The sequence below is a fragment of the Mustela lutreola genome, chromosome 6 (assembly GCF_030435805.1).
Source record: "Mustela lutreola isolate mMusLut2 chromosome 6, mMusLut2.pri, whole genome shotgun sequence".
NCBI classification, from domain to species: Eukaryota; Metazoa; Chordata; class Mammalia; order Carnivora; family Mustelidae; genus Mustela; species Mustela lutreola.
Genome location: NC_081295.1, coordinates 158641863 through 158664222, shown reverse-complemented (window position 1 = coordinate 158664222; position 22360 = coordinate 158641863). Strand labels below are relative to the sequence as shown.

General features: G+C 59.7%; 2 protein-coding genes and 1 long non-coding RNA gene across 6 annotated transcripts; 1 reads left to right on the top strand and 2 right to left on the bottom strand.

Annotated features, from left to right (window-relative positions):
- Positions 1 to 130: 130 nt before the first annotated feature.
- On the bottom strand, positions 131 to 7939 carry LOC131834848 (tripartite motif-containing protein 10-like). Of its 4 annotated transcripts, XR_009354975.1 has the most exons (9): positions 7625 to 7939; positions 6918 to 7423; positions 5718 to 5813; positions 5003 to 5233; positions 4392 to 4414; positions 3996 to 4111; positions 2923 to 2955; positions 1330 to 1961; positions 131 to 1157 (listed from the first exon to the last, which is right to left on the bottom strand). XR_009354975.1 is itself a non-coding variant. In XM_059179540.1 (8 exons), the coding sequence occupies exons 2-8, from the start codon at positions 7359 to 7361 to the stop codon at positions 1444 to 1446; spliced, it is 1461 nt and encodes a 486-aa protein (XP_059035523.1). In that variant the 5' UTR covers positions 7362 to 7423; positions 7562 to 7939; the 3' UTR covers positions 131 to 1443. The 4 variants fall into 4 exon arrangements, 3 of the variants coding, with proteins under 3 accessions (XP_059035523.1, XP_059035520.1, XP_059035521.1); XM_059179540.1 differs by having other exon boundaries at positions 131 to 1961; positions 7562 to 7939; XM_059179537.1 differs by having other exon boundaries at positions 131 to 1961.
- A 377-nt stretch (positions 7940 to 8316) lies between these two features.
- TRIM15 (tripartite motif containing 15) lies at positions 8317 to 19740 on the top strand. Its single transcript, XM_059179535.1, is given in 9 exon segments — positions 8317 to 9567; positions 9569 to 9841; positions 10792 to 10887; positions 12007 to 12231; positions 12961 to 12983; positions 14573 to 14688; positions 15045 to 15077; positions 15897 to 16069; positions 19010 to 19740. Coding segments are annotated over 9 exon segments (1050 nt in total). The 5' UTR covers positions 8317 to 9471; the 3' UTR covers positions 19025 to 19740.
- On the bottom strand, positions 18976 to 20418 carry LOC131834847 (uncharacterized). Its single transcript, XR_009354974.1, has 2 exons — positions 20294 to 20418; positions 18976 to 19479 (listed from the first exon to the last, which is right to left on the bottom strand). It is a non-coding gene; the product is annotated as an uncharacterized LOC131834847 (long non-coding RNA).
- Positions 20419 to 22360: the final 1942 nt, after the last annotated feature.

The window sequence follows — 22360 nt, the reverse complement described above, 5'->3', positions numbered from 1 at the left end:
GAATATATATATATTTTAATATTTATCTATTTGACAGAGAGACAGCGAGAGAGGGAACACAGCAGGGGCCGTGGGAAGGGGAGAAGCAGGCTTCCCGCCGAGCGGGGAGCCCGACACGGGGCTGGATCCCAGGACCCCGGGATCATGACCTGGGTCGAAGGCAGACGCTTAACTCACCAAGCCACCCAGGTGCCCCTTCCCCAAATATATTTTATAGACATCGTGAACGTGCCCAGAGGATGCGCTCAGCCCCGTGCAGCCGCCGCTCCTGGGCCCACGTGTCCTCTGCCTGCGCCCCAAGAAGGACAAGCAGACCCCCAGGCACAGGCCTTGGCCTGCACGGGCTCCCAGGCCCGTGGGGAGGTGACCCCACTTCAGTTTGTGTTTAAGGAGAGCCAACAGTGCTGACGAGGTTGGCAGGGAGCGACACGTTTGCACAGAGTGGAAGACGAGCCCCAGACCACAGAGGGCGTGAGAACCATGCTCTGCACACAGCCTCTCACGTCCCCCTGACCCCGGCCCCGGGGCGGCTGACGTCCCTCCCTTTCCATGCCCCCGACCCTGGCTCTCTCCCTTCCCCACGCCGACCCTGGACACCAGAGAGTCCAGGCCTGGAGCCTCGTCGGCGCCGCTGCCGGTGCCCCCTGCGGGGAATCCGCAGCCTTGTGCGCGGGCGCGTCTCTGCCCCACAGCGCAGCTCTGTGGACCTCATCCTGCCCACCAGCCCGTTCTCGAGCCCAGACTGTGACGGCCGCCGTAAGGGACAGTGTGGGCCGCCGGTTACCATGTCCAGCCTTGCACCTCAGCTGACGTGTGTCGGGGCCAGGAGGCCGCGGGCAGGGGCAGGGTCCGGTCACCCAGCGTCCGAGGGCTGCAGGGCCAGCCAGTCCGGCCTCTGCCGACCTTCTCCCCTCCCCGGGCGCAGCGTCTACAGCACTCCTTCCCAGGAAGCCTTCCGGCCGGGCCGGGCCCCGTGCCCCGCACTCTCCCCCGGCCCCCGCTGTGACGTCCTCTTGCCGCCTCTGTCTGGTCTGTGAGCTCCTGCAGATGCCAGACTTTTGTCATTTTCACAGCAGCAGTGGCCCCATCCTGCCTGGCTCACCGGGAGCACCCAAGAGATGCTTCCCGCAGGCGCACATATACGAACCCTCGTTTCTCTGGAAGAAGACGGATGAGGAGAGGCGCCTTGTCCCGGATCACACAGAGTGGCCACAGGCTGGTCTCCAGCCCCGTCTCCGGGCCCCAGCCCAGGACTCCTGTGTCATGGAGCCCCAGGCCGGCCACGGGTGTCAAGGAACAGGCCTGAACAGCACATGGGGGGCCACCCACCTTGTCCTCCAAGTCCTCGCCCTGCGGGACTTCCACCCCGTCCCTCGGGAGCTGTCGGGGGTGGCGTTGGCACCGTCCTCCAGGGAGCTGGTCCCGGCAGAGGGTGACCGCCTCTCAGGAGCTCACGGAGAAGCTGGACCCTCGGCCCCAGAGCCCAAAGAAGGGAAAGACCTTGTGGGTGAAGGAGGCTGTGAAGGTGTAGATGGGCTCCTGGCTGACCGCGTTGGCGAAGGTCACCCAGCCCACCTCGTAGTCCAGGGACACGCGCACCTGCCGGGGCTGCTCCTGCAGCGCCAGCCGCGTGGGGAAGGAGCCCAGCGCCGACACGAAGCCCCAGGCCAGCCTCACAGCCCACACGCCCTCCTCCGGCCGCAGCCGCAGCTCCCCCTTCCGCCTCACGGCCTCGCTCACCACGCCCACCATGCAGCTGCCCCCGTGCGCCAGGTCCACCTTCACCAGCCACGTGTGTCTCCCCGCCGTGAAGCCGCCGAGGGCCAGGACACAGGTGGCCCGGTCAAAGCGCTGGGGGCTGTCTGGCGAGCTCTGCCACTTGTAGGAGAACTGCGCACGCCGCCGATCCTCAGATACGAGGAGCTTGGGGTGGGCGGTCTGGGGGTCCAGGCAGATGTCCGCTGCAGAGGACAGAGATGGCAGCGCCTGTGTAGCACCTGCGGGAGCGGTTAACGTCCCGCCCCCGCCTGCTGGTGTCATTCTCCGTGTCCCCGGGCCTGCGGCACGCGTGTCTCCCAGAACCGTGCAGGAGTCCCGCTGCTCCGACTTCCCCGCAGACCCCCCGGGACAGAGGCCGGGCTTTGAGCAGCCCGGCCGGTGACGGTGACGGGGCGTGCTCCGTCTGCTCACAGACGCCCGGGCTCCACCCCCGCCGTCCTCGGCTTGTGCCAGCCTCGGAGGGCAGCCCTGTCCCTGCCAACGCGTGGCCTCCCGAGGCGTTGCCTGCCCTGCTGCCGCCGGCCCCCACCCCTCCTGCCTCCGAGACCTCCAGGGCCGAGAGGACCTCGGCTCCGTCCCGAGGGCAGGCCCACTCCTGGTCTGCCCCCGCAAGTGCTCGGGCTCGCCTGAAGCTTATTCCCGCTGCCTCCGTGATTTTAGATCCGTCCGAGTCAGAGGGCGCTTCCCAGCATGAAACACAGCACGGACCCTGCACAGTGTGGCCCGCAGGTGGGACGGTTCTAGATGCAGGTGTGGCCGTGGGCCCAGCAGCACGAGGCGCCGGGTCTCTGGCCGACAGGTGCCTTGGGTGGCTCCTGCGGGGGCTGCCTTCCCGCTAACCGTGCTGTTAAATTCCACGGAGACCGAGTGCGCTCTCCAGTGACTCCAAACCCAGATCAGAGTCCCCTCGCCCAGGAAGCCCTTCTTGATGACCCTGGTCCGGCTGATGTGACCTTTGTCCCCGCCCGGCAGGTGCAGAGGAGAACACGCGCTTCTTGACAGGGTGTGTGTGTGTGTGTGTGTGTGCACGTGTGTGTGTTTGTGCACGTGTGTGCGTGCGGGCGGGGGACTCCGGGGCGCCTGGCAGGGGCCCGATGACCCACGGCTTCCCCGCCCCCGCCCATCCTGGCGCAGGCCGCCTACCTGGCTCAGAATCCAGCTCACAGCACAGCTTCTCTGTGAAGAGGAACAAACCAGGATGAGCTCTCGTTGGTCTCGTGAAACCACACCCCGCTCAGCGGTGAGGAGACTGGCCCCAGCGCTGGGGGCACGGGACAGGGACAGCAGACGGACCCCCAGACCCGTGCTTCTGAACATCAGCGTCTGGAGAAGCAGCGACAGCGTGCGTCTGACTCTGGGGTCTGGGGGCGGCCGCCTGGCCCTGGGGGGCTGTGTCTGCCTTGAGCAGCCTCTCACGTGGGGCAGAGCACGTGCCCCAGAGACATCGATCAGAAGAACGGATAAAGGGGCGAACTGAGTTCTCACTCTCCTGGGAAATTTTTGGAACAAAGGTCAGATCTGATTAGAGGACGACGTCCCTCACGGCCTGGCCGCGGGCGTGCTGGCTGCCGGGTTCCAGTGTGGGCCCATCCAGCGGACGTTGCTGTGGGCAGGCCACATGGAAAAGGGCAGCATCATCCCCTGACGTCAGGGACAGGGCGCTGCCAGAGCCGCACACCTGAGTCACGCCCGGCATCACACCCGTTCCCACCAGCACGGCCTGTTCCAGGAACACGGGCCCAGTCCCCACAGGGGCCTGGAGCGCCGGCCAGACCGGGGGGAGGGGGGACGCGAGAGAGTCAGCAGCCCCACGGCACGAAGAAACACTCTGCCTGGTTATTAATTAGCCGTGTTCATCATCAGAAACTTACCATGTATGACAAGTGCCTCTGCAGACTTTTTAAATTATTAAAAATGACGGGTTTGTTAATCATTATTTTTTATATTGTTCAAGGTCAGCAGATCAGATTTACTTGTGTAATTGTTTTTCAGACCAGTTAATTTTTTTCCAGAGATCTTCATCTCTATTACTGCTCTCCAGTGTTACGTTATCCCGACCGGCAGATTTTACCAACACGTGCAAGGAAGCCAGGAAAGCCCCGGAAGGTACGAGCCAAAGGGCGCTCAAGCCTTGGGCAGTGGTGGAGTGTGGGGGGCGTTCCCAGTCCCAGGCTTCATGGACCCCCGTGCCCGGGGGAACCCTGGGGTCCTCTTACCCAGAAACATCTCCATCTCCCTCCTCAGTGGGACAGCCTGCTGGGGGAAGTCCCGAATCCTCTGGCCCAGCTCAGGGGACACAGCCTCTGGTTTCCGGCACTTTCTGGTTTCACATCTAGGGGCACGGAAAGAGTGGGGTGTCTCCAGACTTGGCTGGCCACCTGCGAACCGGGCACAGGGGAAGCAGGTCCCACAGGCAGGCACACTTCCTCGGGGACGCACTCCACTGCCCACCGCTGGGCAGCTGCACGTGCAAAGGCCCGCGTGTGTGTGAAGTTGTGCCATTGACGGGACAAGGCTGTGGGCATGCAAGAGTCAGGCGTGTGACGCCGTGTATGCACGCCCGCGGGAGACGATGGGTGCGCTCTGCGGGAGACGAGGGAACGGCAGCTTACCTTATCAGAGTACTTCTGATGTCCTAGGAGAAAGAGGGGAGGGCAGGAGTTCAGACAAACTCCATGTTGCCACAGAGGAAAAGCACCCAAGATCCTGCAGCCGCTGAGTTCTGGGGCTAGTGAGGCGTCCAGGGTCACAGAGGCCGCCCTCTGATCCCACGCAACCACACAGCAGAGGGACCTGGCAGCCTGCTGGAGGCCAAGGCCCCTGCTCTCAGTCCCGTAAACCGGGAGTGTGGCCCCCAATCACGCTGCCCATCTGATGCCTCGCTGGGCCCCCCCGCTATCTCGGGAAGAGCTTCCTGAGTGCTGGGTGGCCCCACAGCACCCCCGGCCTCGGAAACAGCACGGGACATGTCTTTGCAGAGCATGAGATGCTTTTCAAACTGCTCTTTTCCACTGCATCTTCCTGTTGGAATCTCACAGTACCCCGAGAGGCAGGTAAGGAAAGGGCCCTCCAGTTCGATGGACATGGGACAGTGAGAAGCCAGGATGCAGAGTGACCAGGGCCTGTGTGGGCAGCCGGCGCTGGAATTCAGGACCTCTCTTGCCCTTGGGGTGAAGGGGAGGGCACGGGAAGTCAGAGGCGGCTGCGGGTCGGGGGGTCTCACCGTCAGCAGCTCCCGGGCAGGCCTCCCGTTCTTCTCCTCCAGCTCCGAGATCAGGCTGCTGAACCGGCAGATCTCCTCGCTGACCAGGACGTCGAACGCGTCCCGTTGCCTCAGGATGTCCCCATCCAGCTTCTCCAGCTGGGCCAGGAGGACGCTCTGCTGCTCCTCCAGGAACTGGCTCAGGTGTGCAAACTCGAAGACCACTTTCTGTCTCCTGGTGGCGACCTGACACTGACGGGGCAGGGGGGGAGTCTGGGAGGGTGATGCCTCCTCCTCTCCCTCCCTTTCCTTCTCTTTCCTCCGGCCCAGATCCACGGCCTCCTCCTTGGGTGGAGAATTGGAACCCCTGCCCCAGGTCCCTCCTGCTGGGCGGTTTCTGGGAGCTGCCCCTTCCGTTGGGGCTTCTAGAAGCCTAGCCGGGGAGGGGGTGGGACAGCCTGCCTCCTGCCTCTCACAGGGCGCGCTCTCCCCTCAGCACAAGGCTGTGTCCTGGGCCGAATCGCCTTTGGTCCTTACAGCCTCAAAGCAGGTCTGGGAGGTCCTGCCGACTCCTACTCCCACCTCACGCCGAGCAGAGATGCGCTCTTTCCGGTGGGCGTCCGCTAGAGTGGCCACTAGAGTGACCTCCCAGCCCCCGTGCTACGTGGCCTTGGCTTCAGGGGGCCACTGGATCCCGGTGGGGGGGGACAAGGTCCAGGAGCAGACGGAGACCTACCAGGAGGACTTGGATCCTTTCGTTTTCTCTCGACTGGATTCTTTGAATCTCCTCTCTCTCTTTTCTTAGACACTCAAGACACTTCTGTATTTGTTCCTGTAGAGAGAAAGTATGTAGCACGTTACACAGAAGCAATGACTGGTGAAGAGGACATGACCCGACGGAGGGGGCACCCCCTGGCTGACGACACCTGTGTCCCAACTGTCCGCAGCATCTGGCTCTCTCCAGGCCCTTTCCTTCTCGCTGTGCTCTCCAGGAACCTCTCCCGGTGCCAACACAGCCCATGACTCAGTTTCCCCATCTGAGGCTGGCAGTCTTCAGCTTAAAAACCCTAATTTGTTGGGGTGCCTGGGTGGCTCAGTGGGTTAAGCCTCTGCCTTCGGCTCAGGCATGATCTCAGGGTCCTGGGATCGAGTCCCGCATCGGGCTCTCTGCTCAGCAGGGAGCCTGCTTCCCTCTCTCTCTGCCTGCCCCTCTGCCTGCTTGTGATCTCTGTCTGTCAAATAAATAAATAAAGTCTTTAAAAAGCAACAACCCTAATTTGTTTTGTGTCTGGTAAGCTAGGCCTGGGATCTGTCCCGAGCCTGATATGCCCTTCTTGAACGTGTTCCGACTTGCTCGCATCTCTGTCCGAGGGAACGCGTACACACAGTCGCTTGTTGTGAATAGAACCCGTTTTCTGTGTCTGATTCCAGACGGGAGAAGACACTTGGATAATATAAAAATAGCCGACACACGGCTGTAAAAACGGCTTGGTCTGGAGTAGAGTAGGAACAGGTTCACACACACAAACATCCACGTAGGGACGCTGAGGAAGACAGATGATGCTCTCCCGTCACTCCGGTGAGCTCGTGGACACAGACGCGCAGTGGGTGACGGGGAGGACCGCGCACCCGTGTGCCCCCCTGCACGCAAACACTGGTTTATTCACCACACGAGCACACAGGCCTCCCTGCCCACAGCACATGCATGTCCGCATGCACTGTCGGCACAATCGTCCCCCAAGCGCAGACACCCTCAGACGTGCGGGGCGGACCCCCGTGGCCACCCAAACAGTCCACGCGCCCTTGTTGCGTCCCGGAAACTGTGGCCGCAGGTGAGCAACACGGAACGTGCTGCAGCACGCCTGGGGCTCCTGCCCGAGGGAGGCCAGGGAGAGGGAGGCAGGCTGTGCCCCGGACCCCCGCGTGCCCTTCCTACCCTGTAGGGCCCTGCTGCCTCGTCCAGGAAGCGCACGGTGTGGGCCCGGTGCTCCCAGGCCTCCCGGCACACCACGCACAGCTGCGTCTCATCGTCCTCACAGAAGAAGTAGATCTTCTCCCCGTGCTCCCTGCAGAGGTCCTCTGCCTCCGAGTCCGGCGAAGACACCAGCTTGAGGTGTTCAATGCTCTCCACCACGCTGGCCAACTGCCAGTTGGGCCGGAAGCTCCCCGGGCGGAAGGGCTCCTTGCAGAGGGGGCAGGGGAGGGCCTCCCCGTGGAGGGCCTCCCCAGGGTCTGTGCCTGGGATCTCGCAGTAGCGTGTGAGGCAGCCCCGGCAGAAGTTGTGGCCACAGTCGATGGTGACCGGCTCCCTCAGGGTGCCCTGGCAGATGGGGCAGTTGACCTCGTCCGCCAGGCTGGTCACGGAGGCGGCTGCGGCCATGGACCCGCTGTGCCTGCTGGCACCTCAAGGTCACTCTCTGTGCGGGGCTGAGCTGGAAGGATCTGGGAAAACAGCAAGATCACACACTCGTCCTCACACGGCCAGACACGGCCACGTCGTAGATACGCACAGACGCCCCGGTGGTTGTGGACGCGCAGGCACACACACAGACATGTGCGCACACACAGACACACACTCACCTGTGCACACGGACGCGCGCATAGACATGCGCACACACGCGCCCCCAAGGACAAGGCACCCACCTGATGCCGAGGTCCTCTTGTCTTCCTCCCAAAGGAGCAGACGCCCCCGCTCCAGGAGAGGGAGGAAGGAGGGGCCTGCATTCCAGAGCCGTCCTCAGGCACTGTCTGGGCTGCAGCCCACAGCCCAGGGCGTGGCGTCTGACCTGTCCCTGCACCCGCGCTGGCCGTATCTTCGTCGTCCACAGCTGGCAGAGATAGTCCTTGTTTGGGGTGGGAGGCAGACCGGGTTGGGGACCGGAGAGGCCACACCAGCCTCCTGCGGTAGGACCAGCTGCCCCCAGGGAGATACGGTATCGGCCGGCCCAGCGAGTGGGAGGGCACAGATAAGCTGGCTGCGCTCAGAGACACGCCCCCGGCCTGCCGCGGCTTCCACAGAGGCGAGAGTCAGCCCTGAGTGGGGAGCAGGAAGGAAACTGGCAACCACCGGCACTCGTTCAGGACCCACCGCTCACGCCGGTGTCTGTCCGCGGGGCGCCTGGAGCCCCCCGCCGCTCTGGAGTGAGCCTGGCACTGCGACCGCAGGGGCCCCGCGTATGCATGGGGAGGTGTGGGCCTCCATCTGTGCTCAGATCTGAGCGTCCCAGAGCTGTGCCCCCACACAAACACCACGGGAGCCACCGGTGCAATTCAAGTTTCCACCTGGCCGTATTTTATTTTATTTTATTTTATTTTATTTTATTTTATTTTATTTTATTTTCTGGAAAGAGAGAAGAAGGGACCTGGCCGTATTTTAAAAAGGGCAGTTAATTTTAGTATTAGCCCCCAATACAATCATTTCCACGTGTGACCAGTCTAAGAATGAGGAAAGAGGTATTTTCCGTCCCTTCTAACAGGTGTATCATTTGGTGAGCTGCGCATCTTCGCTGGGACCCGCTGCATTCTCCTGCTCCGTGGCGGCGCGGAGCTGCGGGCTCTGGGAGGCCGGGGGCGGGTGGCTGCCCCACCCCCCGGGAGGGCCAGGGCGGTTGGGATGGAAATGGGGTACACACAGCAGCTCAGGGGAGAGCGAGGGAAACAGCGCAGGGCGGATGGCTAGTGTCAGAATGGGGTTCCCCTGGGTTTCATGCACTGATGCAAGGAGTGGATGGACCGTGGCCTGGACCATCAGGTGGGGGCAGCACAGGGGCTGGGGGCACGTGCCCTGAGACAGGAGACTTGGACTGACCCCCGCATCGTAGCTCTCCAACTCTATGACCACAGGGAAGTCGGTTCACATGCTGTCAACTGAAGGTAATCACACCTGTCCCGAAGGGCTGTTAACAACGGAAGTGGACGGTCTGGGGACACTGGCTCCCCGGCTGGCGGCGGCAGAGGTGAGGAGGCCTGCCTGGGTGGGTAAGGTGAGCGGGGAAGGGAGGCAGAGGAGGGGCCGGAGAACCCCTCCCTCCGCAGTCTGGACTTTGACGCTGAGCGCACACCTGAGAGTGGAAGCTGGTGGCTCCCACCTGCTCAGGGGACAGGAAGCAATGTCACCTCCCTGTGTTTCCTCCTGGAACTCTCCACCCCACAGCGGTCAAGGGTGGGGTTCCAGGAAACCCATCTCCCTGTGAGCTCATACATGCTGGGCTCCCCACCCCAGGGACAGAAGGACTCGGCAGGAGTGGAGGACAGGCTGACCAGGCCCCTGCTGGGAAATGCTGGGTCACTTCCAGTGCCCTGGAGTTTGAACCTCCTCAGCTGATGGGTGGTGGCCGGTGGCTTCCCAGGCCGAACCCTCCTGCCTTCTTGCAGCCTCCTATTGTGTTCCCTCCATGACTCACGCAGGAGTGACAAATATCAGGGACAGAATTTGTGTGGCCTGAGGCAGAGGCCTCTGCGGACAGGCTGCGGACGGCAGCGGCAGCGGGATGCCCTCTGGGCCTTCCCGTGAGGAGCACCCCCATCCAGCCCGCAAGGGAACCCTGGGGGATGCAGTAACCCGCGCCCGGGGACGCACCTTCTGCCAGGCTGCCCCTCCCCCCACCTTCCCAGATGGGGGCCCAGCTCTCCTGCCAGGCGCTGCCTTGTGTACCCTGCAAGGAGAGGGAGCCCATCCAGCCTCTCATGGTCCCGGTGCCCCTGGGCCCTCTGGGGGAGACGCGCTGTGAGGAGCACGGTGAGAAGATTTACTTCTTCTGCGAGACCGATGCTGAGTTGCTCTGTGTGGTCTGTCGGCAGGGTCCCTCCCACCGCACCCACCCTGTGGCCGTCCTCGACGGGACCATTCAGCCCTACCGGGTAAGATGGACGGCTTTTGGGGGGCCTGTGTGGGCTGGGACAGCGTCCCGTCGCCCGCCGTGGAGGGCACGGGGAGGGATCTGGATGAGACCGTGGTTCCCCGTGGACGTGTGGCTGTTCACAGGCTCAGGGGGACCCCAGCCTCATGGGGCCCTGCGGCCACCGGGCACAGAGGTTGCATCCGTGAACGAGTGCATGACCCGGTCTTCTGCCCACTGTGGGCGGGTGACCTTGGCCTCCTAGGACCCACACAGGGTACGGGACTTGCCGAGGCCGAGACTGCTGGGCTGAGCGGGATGCGAGGGGAGAGCACGGGCGGCCGGCAGGCGCCCCTCTTCCTTGTGGGGGGGCACGACACGGCCCACCTGGCCCCCCGCTCGCTCTGTCCATCCGGCGTCTGGGTCTACAAGTGATCTTCTCTGAAGCAGCTCTTGAGCCTCGGCCTCGGCCTTACCCCCGCGACCACTCCAAATGCTGGCTCTGCGGTCCGCGCCCAGACTCGCTCCAGCTCGAACGCCCTCCCTGTGTCCTTTCTCTCCAAGCATCCTCCAATCTGCCAAAACACGCAGCAGACCGTGTTGTTCCCCTGCGCCAAACCCTCCTGTGGGTCCCCGGCGCCAGGAAAGCTCGGGCATGGTCACTGGGCCCCAGGGCCACCTGAGGGACAGTCCAGGCGCGTGCGGCACGCACAGCCCGTCTCTGGGCCCGCTGTAAGCGCTTCCTGTCTCTGCAGCCTCCCTTGCCCCGCCGCCGTGTTCCCACCAGCTGCTGCCACCCGGGACTCCGCCTTCCCTGTACTGCAGGCGGGAGGTGATCTCCAGGTGATCTCTGCAGGACGAGGCCCGCCCTGTTCACCTTTGAGTCTCTCTCCCCATCGGCGGCACACCAGGGACGCAGCAGTTGCTCTCTGTGAACGAAGCCGCCGCTCCCTGCCCGTTCTTCTCCCGCAGGACCGTCTCCGGAGCCAGTCGAGAGCTCCGCGCCTGGAGAAGAGCGAGATGGAGGCCACATGGCGGCGGGAAGACAGGAAGCTCCAAAAGCTTCTGGTAAGAGCTTCTGACACCTGGTCTTCAGGGGCTTGGGGGAAGCCTCCGGCAGGTACTCTTGGGCGGTTCTCATTCACGTCCTAGCCTCTCTGCGCGGGCATTCGGGATCAAGGCTGTGGGATCCCAGAACTTCACGGCTGGAGATGGTCTGAGACCTGGCCCAGGACCCATCTTCTCAGCCGCTTTACAGAGAGAACAGGTCCGGGAGCGGGATGTCCCGCAGGGCCTAGCCCACGGTCATGATGACGTGGCTACAGTCCGGATCTCTCTCTCTCAGCACTTACTTATTTGAGAGAGAGAAACAGGAAGGGCAGAGGGAGAGAAACTGCAGCGCACTCCCGGCTGAGCTCAGAGCCCGCCCACGGAGCGGGCTCTCAGGACCCTGAGATCACGACCTGAGCTGAAATCGAGTCAGACGCTTCCGCGACTAAGCCAGCAGGTGTCCCTAGAAGCCAGGTGTCTTGGCCCAGAGCCACTCTTCCCATCCCGTTCGGTGTGCCCTAAGGCACTGCCTTCAGATAGGAAGGGGTGGGTAGGTGTGTGCGGTGTCAGTGTCGCTGACCTGGGGGCTGGCCTGAGCACGTCGGGTGAGCCGTAGGGCCACCTCTCTGAGCTACACAGTCATCCAGGAGGAAAGCCGCAGTCTGAGAATTTCGGGTGCCCTGACCAAGGGAACAGAGTTGTGGGGCAGGGGGAGACCCGCAGCTCTCCTCGGCTCCCTTCCAAGCATGCCGTGCGGAGGGCGATGTCAGGGGACAAGAGCGAGGCCACACACTCGAACCACACTGGTTCCTTCAGTGGCTCTCGGACGGACGACTCCCACCGGCTCCTCCTGACTCTAGGGAAGGCATGGTGAGGTGAGAGCCGTGTGGCAGATGGGGAAGGGTGTTTGAGAAGCTCAATACAGCGTTGAGGGCATTCTGGGGCATTGTTCTTAGACTCTCTGGTAAGACAGGGGCACAGCCCTCACCGCTGGCAAGTCTTATGAGACCCGTTCCGCCACAGTACTGAGAGAGCTCGGGACTCCCTGTGCCTCTGAGTCGTGACATACAGGTGACCCTCCTAGAGACCAGCCTCTCCATCTCCCTCCTGGCCTGTTTCTCTGTTTACCCCGCGCAGACTCACATTGAAAGCAAGAGGCAGCAGGTGGATGCGGCGTTTGGGAAACTTCAGCGGGAGTTGGCAGACCAGCACAGTCTCCTGCAGGCCAGGCTGCGGGAGCTGGAGCTGCAGACCTGCATGGAGAGGGACCAGTACAACTCCAAGTTCTCCGAGGAGATCACCAGGCTCGGAGCCCAGGAGCTGGAGGAGCAGAGTCAGCAGCCAGCCAGCGTCCTGCTGCAAGTGAGGCCGTGCCCACCCCGTGGGCTAGGAGAGGGGCCAACCAGGAGGGGACACAGGCGGAGAGCCAGGGATGCTGGGACAGGCGGGAAGGGCAAGTGGCCGTTGGTTCGACTAGAAGGGACTGCCAGGTCTCGGGTCGCACCGAGGGTCTGCAGACCCAGAGAGCTTACAGACTGCAGACCCAGGGAGGCTGGATGACTTGTCCACCCACTGTGGTCGCGTCAGGGACCTTGCAGTCGGGGGGCCTTGGGTTTGAGGACAGGCTCTTCCAGCCATGCGACCGGGGCGAGCCTCATGAGCCCCCTTAAATGTGGGGATAATAATAGCACCTCCCTCACAGGGCTCCTGCGAAGATGGTAGGAAACAGTCCATACGAAATGCTTAGCATGGTCCCTGGCTCACCCAGATTATCATTCTTTTATCCCGTTTCACATCGGGTCCAGCGGGTAACTGGAGCCTGGACCCTGTTCCCCAGCAGCCCTCAAGCCCTGGAGGCAGAACACGGTCCCCAGAGAAGGCTAAGTCAAAGAAGCCAGCTCTCATGACCTGAGCAGGGTCCCAGATGAGGCGGGAGGCGGGATGTGACAGCTGTGTGATGAGTAGGGAACGGAGCAGACACAGGGCTTGGGAAGAGAGCTCTGAGGCCGGACGATAAGGAGGACAGGCCGTGCGGAGTCTCCGGTGGGAAGGACGTGTGGACGCTGAGTGCATGTTCCTTCTCTTTTGTAGGATGTCAAGGCCGACCAGAGCAGGTAGGGCCTTCTCCCCAGTCCTGCCTCCTGACACCCGGCTGTTGACTTTGTTCCTCTCACCTCTGTTCCCCTGGACACAGACCGAGGGAGGCCCTCTCTACCCTGCCCCCCACAGAAATGCAAATTCACTCTGACAGAAGACAGACACGCAGTCTCCACCTAAAGGGCTGTGCTCCAGGAGTCTGTTCTTATTTATTTATTTATTTATTTATTTTTAAAAAAGATTTTATTTATTTGACAGACGGCGATCGGAGAAGCAGGTAGAGAGAGAGAGGAGGAAGCAGGCTTCCTGCTGAGCAGAGAGCCCAATGCGGGACTCGATCCCAGGACCCTGGGATCATGACCTGAGCCGAAGGCAGCGGCTTAACCCACTGAGCCACCCAGACGCCCCCAAGAGTCCATTTTTAAACTAGTTGTTTGGTATCAGGGATACGGCTTTCCCTTGGAGGTGAAATTATAAGCCATAATTGTGTTTTTAGGCTGATGTAGGAACATTTGTTTAGTTCTCAAAACTACTGGTCGAGTCAGCATTGAAGAGCACGTAAACTGTAACTCCGAGGAGAGAGATTGTCTCTGGACGGCGGTGGCACGGACGTGGGAGACTGGCATGTGCTTCCAGTCCTTTCCTGGCTCCCCCATGTCCTTCAGGGTCTGCAGACCCACCACAAAGGGCAGCCCCTGGCCCCGTGCTGTCCTCTGCTGTTTGCATTTGTGCCTTCTCCGTGCTCTGCGAGGGGCACCTGTTATTCAGCCACAGGGTCTGGACCTGGGGTCCGAGGCTTGGGAAGGGTCTCCCAAACTTTCTTTCTTTTTTTTTTTTTTTTTTAAGATTTTATTTATTTATTTGTTAGAGAGAGAGAGAGAGCAAGTGAATACAGGCAGGCAGAGTGGCAGCAGAGGCAGAGGGAGAAGCAGGTTCCCCGCTGAGCAAGCAAGGAGCCCGATGTGGGACTCGATCCCAGGACGCTGGGACCATGACCCGAGCTGAAGGCAGCCGCTTAACCCACTGAGCCACCCAGGCGTCCCGTGTCTTCCAAACTTTCAAAGAGTGTTTGGGGTATAGAGCTAAAGGGCTGTGCAGTCCTTTAGCTGGTCTGATGAGGGCGCCGAGCCTGCTCGTGGTCCTGCGGTCGGGGACAGGCAAGGACGGAGGTGTCACCTGTTTTCTCTCATCTCCCCTCCCCACCCCCTTCCCCTAGTAAGGAACAGCACCCGATTAGGAAGAGGAGTTTAAGGTCGTTTCTCCACCGACATTGTACTGTCCTCTAGAGGCAAACAGGGTAATGACCTCTGTCCCTTCTAGCCTCCATAGACCCCAAACATTCTCTTAGAAGACCTACCTCTAATTCTTTTTTTTTTTTTAATTTTTAAAAGGATTCTATTTATTTGCCAGAGATCACAAGTAGACAGAGAGGCAGGCAGAGAGAGAGGAGGAAGCAGACTCCCTGCTGAGCAGAGAGCCCTATGCAGGGATGTGGGGCTCCATCCCAGGACCCTGAGGTCATGACCTGAGCCGGAGGCAGAAGCTTTAACCCCCTGAACCCTCCAGGCGCCCCTACCTCCAATTCCTAAGGGCTGGTTGTCTGTAGGTATGAGACAAGGACTTTTGTGAGTCCAGAGACCATTTCTCCAGACCTTATCAAGAAGATCCGAGATCTCCACCGGAAAACACTCTTCCTCCCAGAGATGCTGAGGACCTTCTCAGGTAAAGAGGAGGGGTGGCAGCTTTCCCCATACCCCGCTGGCGGGACAGCCGTGTCCTCCCACCACCACCTTCCCCTGCCTGCCAAGCCTGGCTCTCGGTGTCTTCCCTCCCTTAAGCCTTCCCTTGGTGGTCTGCTCCGTGGGACCGGTCCCGAGAGCATCTTCTCTCCGCAGGGACCCGCACTGGGCCGAGTGTCCAGGCAGGTGACGGTAGCTTGTGTCTCAGTAGACCACAGCAGAGGGCACAGAGCAGACGGCCATTCCCCGTCCCTGGGCTCACACGGTTCCCAGCTCTGTTCTTGGGAATGCTTGTGGGAAATCACAAGTCACACAGCTTTCTGTTTCTGTTTCTCTCAGAAAACCTGGCGCACCATCTGGAAACAGACTCAGGTAAACAGCTGGGGGGTGGGGATTCCTTCTGTCCTCCGTCCAGTCAGTCCAGAGCCGTTACACCTGCGAAATCTGGAGCCTGACCACTGGGTGCTCTGCTCTCGCTTGTGCTGGTTATGAGACATGGCAAGCCAGTGTGCCTGCTGGTTCTGGTTCCTTCTCCTTAAAATTGAGCACGCACTGGTTCGGACCCCATGCGTGGCCAGGACCTAGGGGAACGCACACACGGAAGGGCTTAGTGCGGTTCGTGCTTGTCCTTGTACGGATGTTATCGCCTCAAAAACAGTCACGAAACTCTTGCTTGGGCGTGTGTGTTCCGCCCAGCATTGCGCCAGACTGTCGACTTGAACAAATGTATGGGTTTTATTTTTATTTTTTTAAAGATTTTATTTATTTATCTGAGAGACAGAGATCACAAGCAGGCAGAGAGGCAGGCAGAGAGAGGGGAGGGGAGCAGGCTCCCCGCCGAACAGAGAGCCCAGGACCCTGGGATCATGACCCAAGCCGAAGGCAGCGGCTTAACCCACGGAGCCACCCAGGCGCCCCAAATGTACGGTTTTTAAAAAACAGCGTCTGCTTTACTTGACGACTTGACTTAACGTGCCGGAGGACCACCGGGGCATCTCGTTCCACGGCAGACTGCGATCCCCGGCCCCCTGGCCTGCCGGGCCGGCCGCGCTCCGAGACGCGAACCCTCAGGGCGCCGCACTGGCCCGCCCCGCGCGAGGCCGCGGTCCTGCGTCCGGGAACGGACCGCAGCCTCCCCCGCGCCGCGTGCGCCCCGGGGCGCGTCCCCCGAGCCCCGCTCTCTCCCCGCAGGGCCCGCCCCGCCGGACCCGCGCGCCCTCAGCCGGAGCCGGGCCCTCACCGAGGACAGGAAGCCGGCGACCTTCATCCGGGACAAGCAGGACCTGCCGCACGGCCCCCCGCGCTCCGAGGGTGTCCCGGCGGCGCTGGGCACCCCCCGGCTGCTTCTCAAGGCGCCACCGCAGGTAGGTGCGGCCCCGAGCCCCTGGGGAGGCGGTGGGCGGGGCGGGCCGGGGGCGGGGCCTGAGCGCAGACCCGCGGCCCTCGCACCCGCGGCTCCCCGCGCGCCCCCGCCCGGCTGCGCCCCGCCGCAGAGGGCACCCCGCCTCCGTCGCGCGCTCGCCGGCTCACTGCCCGGCTTCGGCCGTCTGGGGAACAGGCTCCTGTCTGCCTGCGCGGCGGAGGGCGGCGTCCGAGGGGCGCTGCCGCGGAGACCGGGGGGCTGCCTGCGCGCACGGGCAAAGCTGGGGAGCCCGCGCGCTTTTGAAAAAGAGAACAAAACACCACTGGGCCCCCAACTGCCGGAGCTTCAGAAATACTCACCGCGGGGAAAGCAGAGCGGAGCCGGGCTTGCTCGAGTTGACGGAGCTGACTGTTGGGTTCTGTTCCGCCGCGCGCTTGGAGACGCCGCAGGCGCAGGGCCTCTTCCTCCTGCCCCGGGACGCCCACGTCCCCTCCTTTCTGACATTAGGTCACGTTTCTTTCTGGTAGAGGGTGTCTAATAAAGTGTAGGAACCGCCACACTTCTGCACGGCATGGGTCTCGTCTGCGCAGGTCAGTGGCATCTCTGCGACCAGGCCGCAGTCCTGTTCCTGATGGCACTCTTCCCTAAGATGACATGCTGTTCAGGTCTAAGGCACCTCTCGGATGGTCACTGTTATTACCGTGATTATTACTGGATGATGGGGCTTGGGTTCACTTCTTGCGCACTGACCTAGTGTTTTGGACAAGCAAGCCTTTTTTTTTTTTTTTTTTTTTTTTTGAAAAAGCGAATGAGCCACCTACCCTGTATTTCCAAGTGTGACTAAATTTAAGGTGAGTGGCTCGGGTAATTTAGGGGTGTGGATAGGCACAGATGGAGGCTCCGGGCCAAAATTAAACTACTCTGCATAAGAAAGAAAATGGAATTTGAAAGCTTAAGGAGTAGGAGGATGGGGACCTGCTTGGGGGCGGAAATCACCCACTGGTGATCCCGCAGAGCAATGTGAAACTCAGGGTTTGTGATGTAAACCACCCTTTATCTCCGGCGAGGTAGCCTCTGCGGGTGAACCCTGGGCTCGGTGCTTCTGTAAGCATTGCTGGTCTTGGGACTGTGAGAGCGCTGAGCTCTGTCCGCTTCTGGCCAGAGCACTGGGCTGCTGGCTTATGTGAGGGGCCGCCATGCACTTGGGGTGCCTCAGAGAACCAGAGCAGTGGTTGTGACGACCCAGGTGGGGTGTGTAGGAGGACTCGGTCCACAGCCCAAGAACCGTGATTACAGCAGCCTGGAGCCCCAGCCAGGTCTCCCGCTCCCTGCTTTGCTCTGCACGCGGGGTGGCCTTCCTGTCTGTGGGCGTCTTGCTGGCTTCACTTGTGCCCTTTATTTCCCACTCCTGCCAGTTCCCCCCTTTTCCTCGGACTTCAGGGCAGAGAGCTGTCTCAGTCATATTCCACGGGTCCTGGTGAGCAATCCGCAGCAGCCCAGGCCAGGTCCCCTCGTGTTCTCTACTGGATTTGAAAGACCCGCAGATCCCCTTACCCAAGAATCCAACACTGCCACAGGATGCAAACAGCAAGAGGTTCTTTATTGTAGCGCGGGCGCCTGCGGGTGGTCGGGGGGTCTTTCAGATTCTCTTTCCCATTCTCCTCACTCCCACGGGCGCGACTCTCATGTTTTCACACGTCCTCGGCTACAGGGGGAGCTCTGAACAGATACCTAGTACAGGACTGTTTCTACCTCTTTTTGAGCTACGATCTCGGGTTTAAGATCCAGGCATGTTGCTATACATACATCTAGTTTATGGCTTCTAATTGCCAGAGTGTTCTACAGAACACGTCAACTACGTCTCATTATACTTCCTTTCAGCAAAGAACATGCAGTTACTGTCTTCTGCCCCATTGAGCGGGGAGCCTGATGTGGGGCACGATCCCAAGACCCTGAGATCATGACCTGAGCGGAAGGCAGACGTTTCACTGCCTGAGGCCCCCAGGCGTCCCAACTTTTCTGATGACTTTACCTGATAACGACACAGTTCACTGTTGACTTATTTCACAATCACATACAGATTCTTTAACCTGCCCAGGACCCTCTTGGCTGAGCCACCATCTACCTCAGTGCTTTACAAACCATAGCATTTAACACCGTCTGAGAGTTTTATTCAAATCAAGTTCTGACTACAAAGGTGTAGGGAGGGACTTGAGATTTTCTGAAAGTGCCCAGGTGATGCTAGGGCTGCAACCAGACCCCTCCAAGCAGGGATCTACATCACTGCCCCCACCCCGCACACCCGATTGTGGACCTTCAATCCCAGACTCCTGAGAAAGGCTTTTGATAGGTTTGGTACTGACTTGTGTGCCAGACTGCAAGACTGCCAGACTGCCCATGTATGTCTGGGGACCCTTGATAACCTCCACGGGGCTGATCACTGTGGCGGATCACTGTGGCCGACGGTTCCTGCTACAGCTCGTAGCCCTTTGGCTTGGTCGTTATGGGGTCAAACCCTATGCTCTGCCAGACGGAAGTTACTTAATTTCTCGGAGTCTTAGTCTTCTGTGAAAAAGCAATCAAAATGCCTGCTCTATAGGATTATATGTGGCTTAAATGGATTAATAGGTGTAATGCAGTTCTGGAACCCAACCTCAATGTGGGGTAGATGGGTTTTCCTGACCCTGAGGCCAATGATGTGGACACCAGCTAGGTGTCCGGCAGATTCCACTCCATTCTGGCACCATCTACAAAGGGACGGCGTCGGATTTCCCGGGTTATGGGCTCAGGCCCCCCAGACTGCCATCCACGTCAGATGCCTCACCCGCTGGCTATAAATCAGAAGTTCCCATGTCCCTCTCCTTGGGTTCCACTAATATTCTGGAGTGACTCACAGAACTCAGGAAACTTGTTTACTAACTGTATTATTGACCTATTGCAGATATTAAGGATCTGAATCAACAGCCAGATGAAGAGATGCATAAGGGAGGTGGTGAGCGAAGGGACTTCTGTCTTCGTGAAGCTTGAAGACCAGCACGGCAGGGCGGGGGAAGCATCCTGGTCGCTGGCTGGGAGTCCTCTGTACGCCGTCCTCTCGAGTTTTCATGGAGGCTTCATTACGTAGGATAACTGATTAAATCAGTGGTCATCGGTGACGGATCCAACTTCAAGCCCCTTTCCCCTCCCCAGAAATCAGGGTGTGGGACTGAAAGTTTTAACCTTCTAATCATGAATGGAAGTTGCCTTGTTAACATAAACCCACTTGGGGTAAAGGGAGCCTGTTTTCAATAACAAAACACCCATCGCCCTCAGGGATCGGAAAGAGATTTCAGAAACCGAGGACAAGAGACTGAAAATTGTAACAAGAGATGGTTTGGGAAATTCCAAGGTTTTAGAAGCCGTGAGCCGGAACTGTGGACAAAGACCAAAAATACACGAGAAATATATTTTGGTCAAACGCATAGTTCCTATACATCACAGTGTCACAGCGTGCAACGGGCTTGGTGCAGAGTGTGGTGTTGGCTCCGCAGGTGATGCTGTTTGGCTGTGCCCAAGACTTGGGGCAGACGCTCAGGAGACCCTCGCAGGAGGCCCAGTGCGTGGTCTGCAGAGCGGGAATCAAACTGCTCTGGACCCTTGGAATGTGCACCAAAGAGGACCTATTTATTATTATTTTTAAATTCTTAACTTAAATTCAATTAACTAACATAAGATAATTAATATAATGTATCACTGGTTTCAGAGGGAGAGGTCAGTGACTCACCAGTCGCTTACAACACCCAGGGCTCCTCACATGACCTGCCCTCCTTATGCCCATCCCCCAGCGACCTCATTCCCCCCCCGCCCCCCCCTCCAGCAGCCCTCAGCTTGTTTCCGGTGATTAAGAGTCTCCTAGGGTTTGTCTCCCTCTCTAGTTTTGTCTTAGTTTATTTTTTCTTCCCTTCCTCTTTGTTCATCTGTTTTGTTTGTGAAATTCCACATATGAGTGAGATCATATGATAATTGTTTTTCTCGGACTTAGTTCACCTGCATCATACCCTCTAGTTCCATCCACATCGTTGCAAAGGGCAAGATTTCATTCTTTTTGATGGTTGAGTCATATTGCATTGTGTGTGTGTGTGTGTGTGTGTGTGTGTGTTTATATACCACTTCTTCATTATCCATTCATCTTCCAGAAAAGGGAAAAAAAAAAGCCCTATTTAGGAGCCGGGTCACCTCCACTTACCCATTCTTTCTCTCACATACAACTGAAAAGCCCGTGATCTGGTGAGAAATCTGGGCTAAGTCCAGTACCACACTCGGGGACGGAGATGACCGAGGCCCAGAGCTCACACACAGCCCCCTGGTGAAGCAAGGAGAGGGGGCCGGACAGGTTCTGGTCAGGACTGGCTTTCCTGCTTGTCCAGTGCTGGGGGCGTCCTGTGTCCAGTGCTGGGGGCATCCTGAATTCAAAGAACACTGCAGCTTCCTTGCCGGAGGGTCACAATAGGGAGTTAAAAAAAAAAAAAAAGTATTCAAATCCACAGAAGAGTGAAAAAAAAAAAACTAAACAGAGAAGCGCTGTGTATACTACCTTTAGTTTGGGACTAGGTGGCTATCAGCAGTGAATGTTATCTTTGTACTGTCCCACCCCCTTCTGAAAGAGGACACAGAGCTAATTATCTTCATGGTGACAATGAGGCCATTGCCACCAGGATCATTGGCTCACAGGCGTCTCTTTGTAGAGGGCTCCAGAGACTGGCTGGGTGGGGCCCGAGAGCCCTGCAGAAGGGTGTGGGAGAAGGGTGTGCTGGGTGTTGGAGAAGTCGGGTGAATGCCCTAGGGAACCGGGGCTCCCGCTGGGCGCCTGGCTCAGCCTTGGGAAACCCTCCCCTCTGCCCAGGGCCCAAGGGCACGGAGGATCCCTCCCACCTTCCAGACCTTGCGACTTTACACCTGTCCTCACAGAGCCGTCCACTCCCGGCCCCAAGTATGGGCTTCTACCCGCTGGGGCGTCACCTTGTTTCCCACAGGGCTGGGCGCCAAGGTCGTGCGTGGCCTCCCCAGCCCCTTGTGCTCAGCGGAAAGCACTGGCTCATGTTCTGTGAGCTTCCAGAGGCTTACTGAACCCCCCTAACCGTCTAGTCCGGTCTGAAAACCGAGAACCAGCACCTACCTTGGGATTGTTGTACGGAGGGAAGGAGACACCACCCATGTAAGGAGAAGCACGGATTTCCACCTCTGTGGGGAGCCACGCAGCTCCTCCTGCCGTGTGCTGCTGCCGAGCCTCCTGTCCTGTGTGCGGGCGGCACCTCCCTCTGGTCACCGGGTGCACAGTTTTCCCTGCATCAAGCCGTTCTCGGCGACACCAGGAGGACGTTCTGTTCTTCATGTCCCTTCTGACCCCGTCCCCCTGGAGACAGCGTCTGATCACACAGGTGAAGGGCTCGGTCCCGAGAGAGTGCCCGCTGCCTCGCAGATGCTGGTCGCCAGCCCACAGCATCCTCTGTGCTTCTGATGATCAATGGTGGACCAAAGGTTCCCGTGGGGGCTCCCCGGGCTCCACTGACCTGTCAGGAGCGCTGACTAGTCTCTGGTTGACTGAAGGACTGATAAAGGGTGCAGATGACAGCCAGATGAAAAGGCACCCAGGGATCCTACAGGAGGGTCCCAGGCGCATTGGCTTCTGTCCCCTGGAGTTGGGGTGTTGCCCCTGGGTGTGGGGGGTGCTCAGCCGTCTGGAAGCCCCCCAACTCCGTGTGATTGGGATCTCATGGGGGCGCCCTCCCGAGGGCACGTGCGTCCTTAGCTCCATTCCCTGCCCCTCTCCCAAACGGCTCAGCTTGCAGTGGCTGGGTCTCTGGCGACCAGCCCCCTGTCCAGGAGCCTGCCCAGAGGCACCGCACTGAACGGGGGACGCTCCTGGAACCATTATCATGGAGGACAGTATGAGGGTTTGGGAGCTCTGTGCCAGGAACCAGGGCCAAGACCCACGGATGCACGTTGTGCTATCTCATGACGGGGACAAGCAGACATCGCCTGGCACGGTGGGAGGCTCCCGGCCGCTGCTGATAACAGCGGCAAACAGGGGTGCAGACATCAAATCCCACAGACCAACAGTAGCAGGGCCCACAGGCAGGCACACGAAAACAAAGTGGGCACATGGCGGATTCGGATAAGGTGAACATCAAAACACGAGGGAAACACTGGACATGGAAGGTCCTGTGGGGGGTTACCCCATGACCATGCAGTAAGGCAGGACCACTTCAGTAAGACCAGTGGGTAAGTTAAGGAATAAACACAGCACCCACCA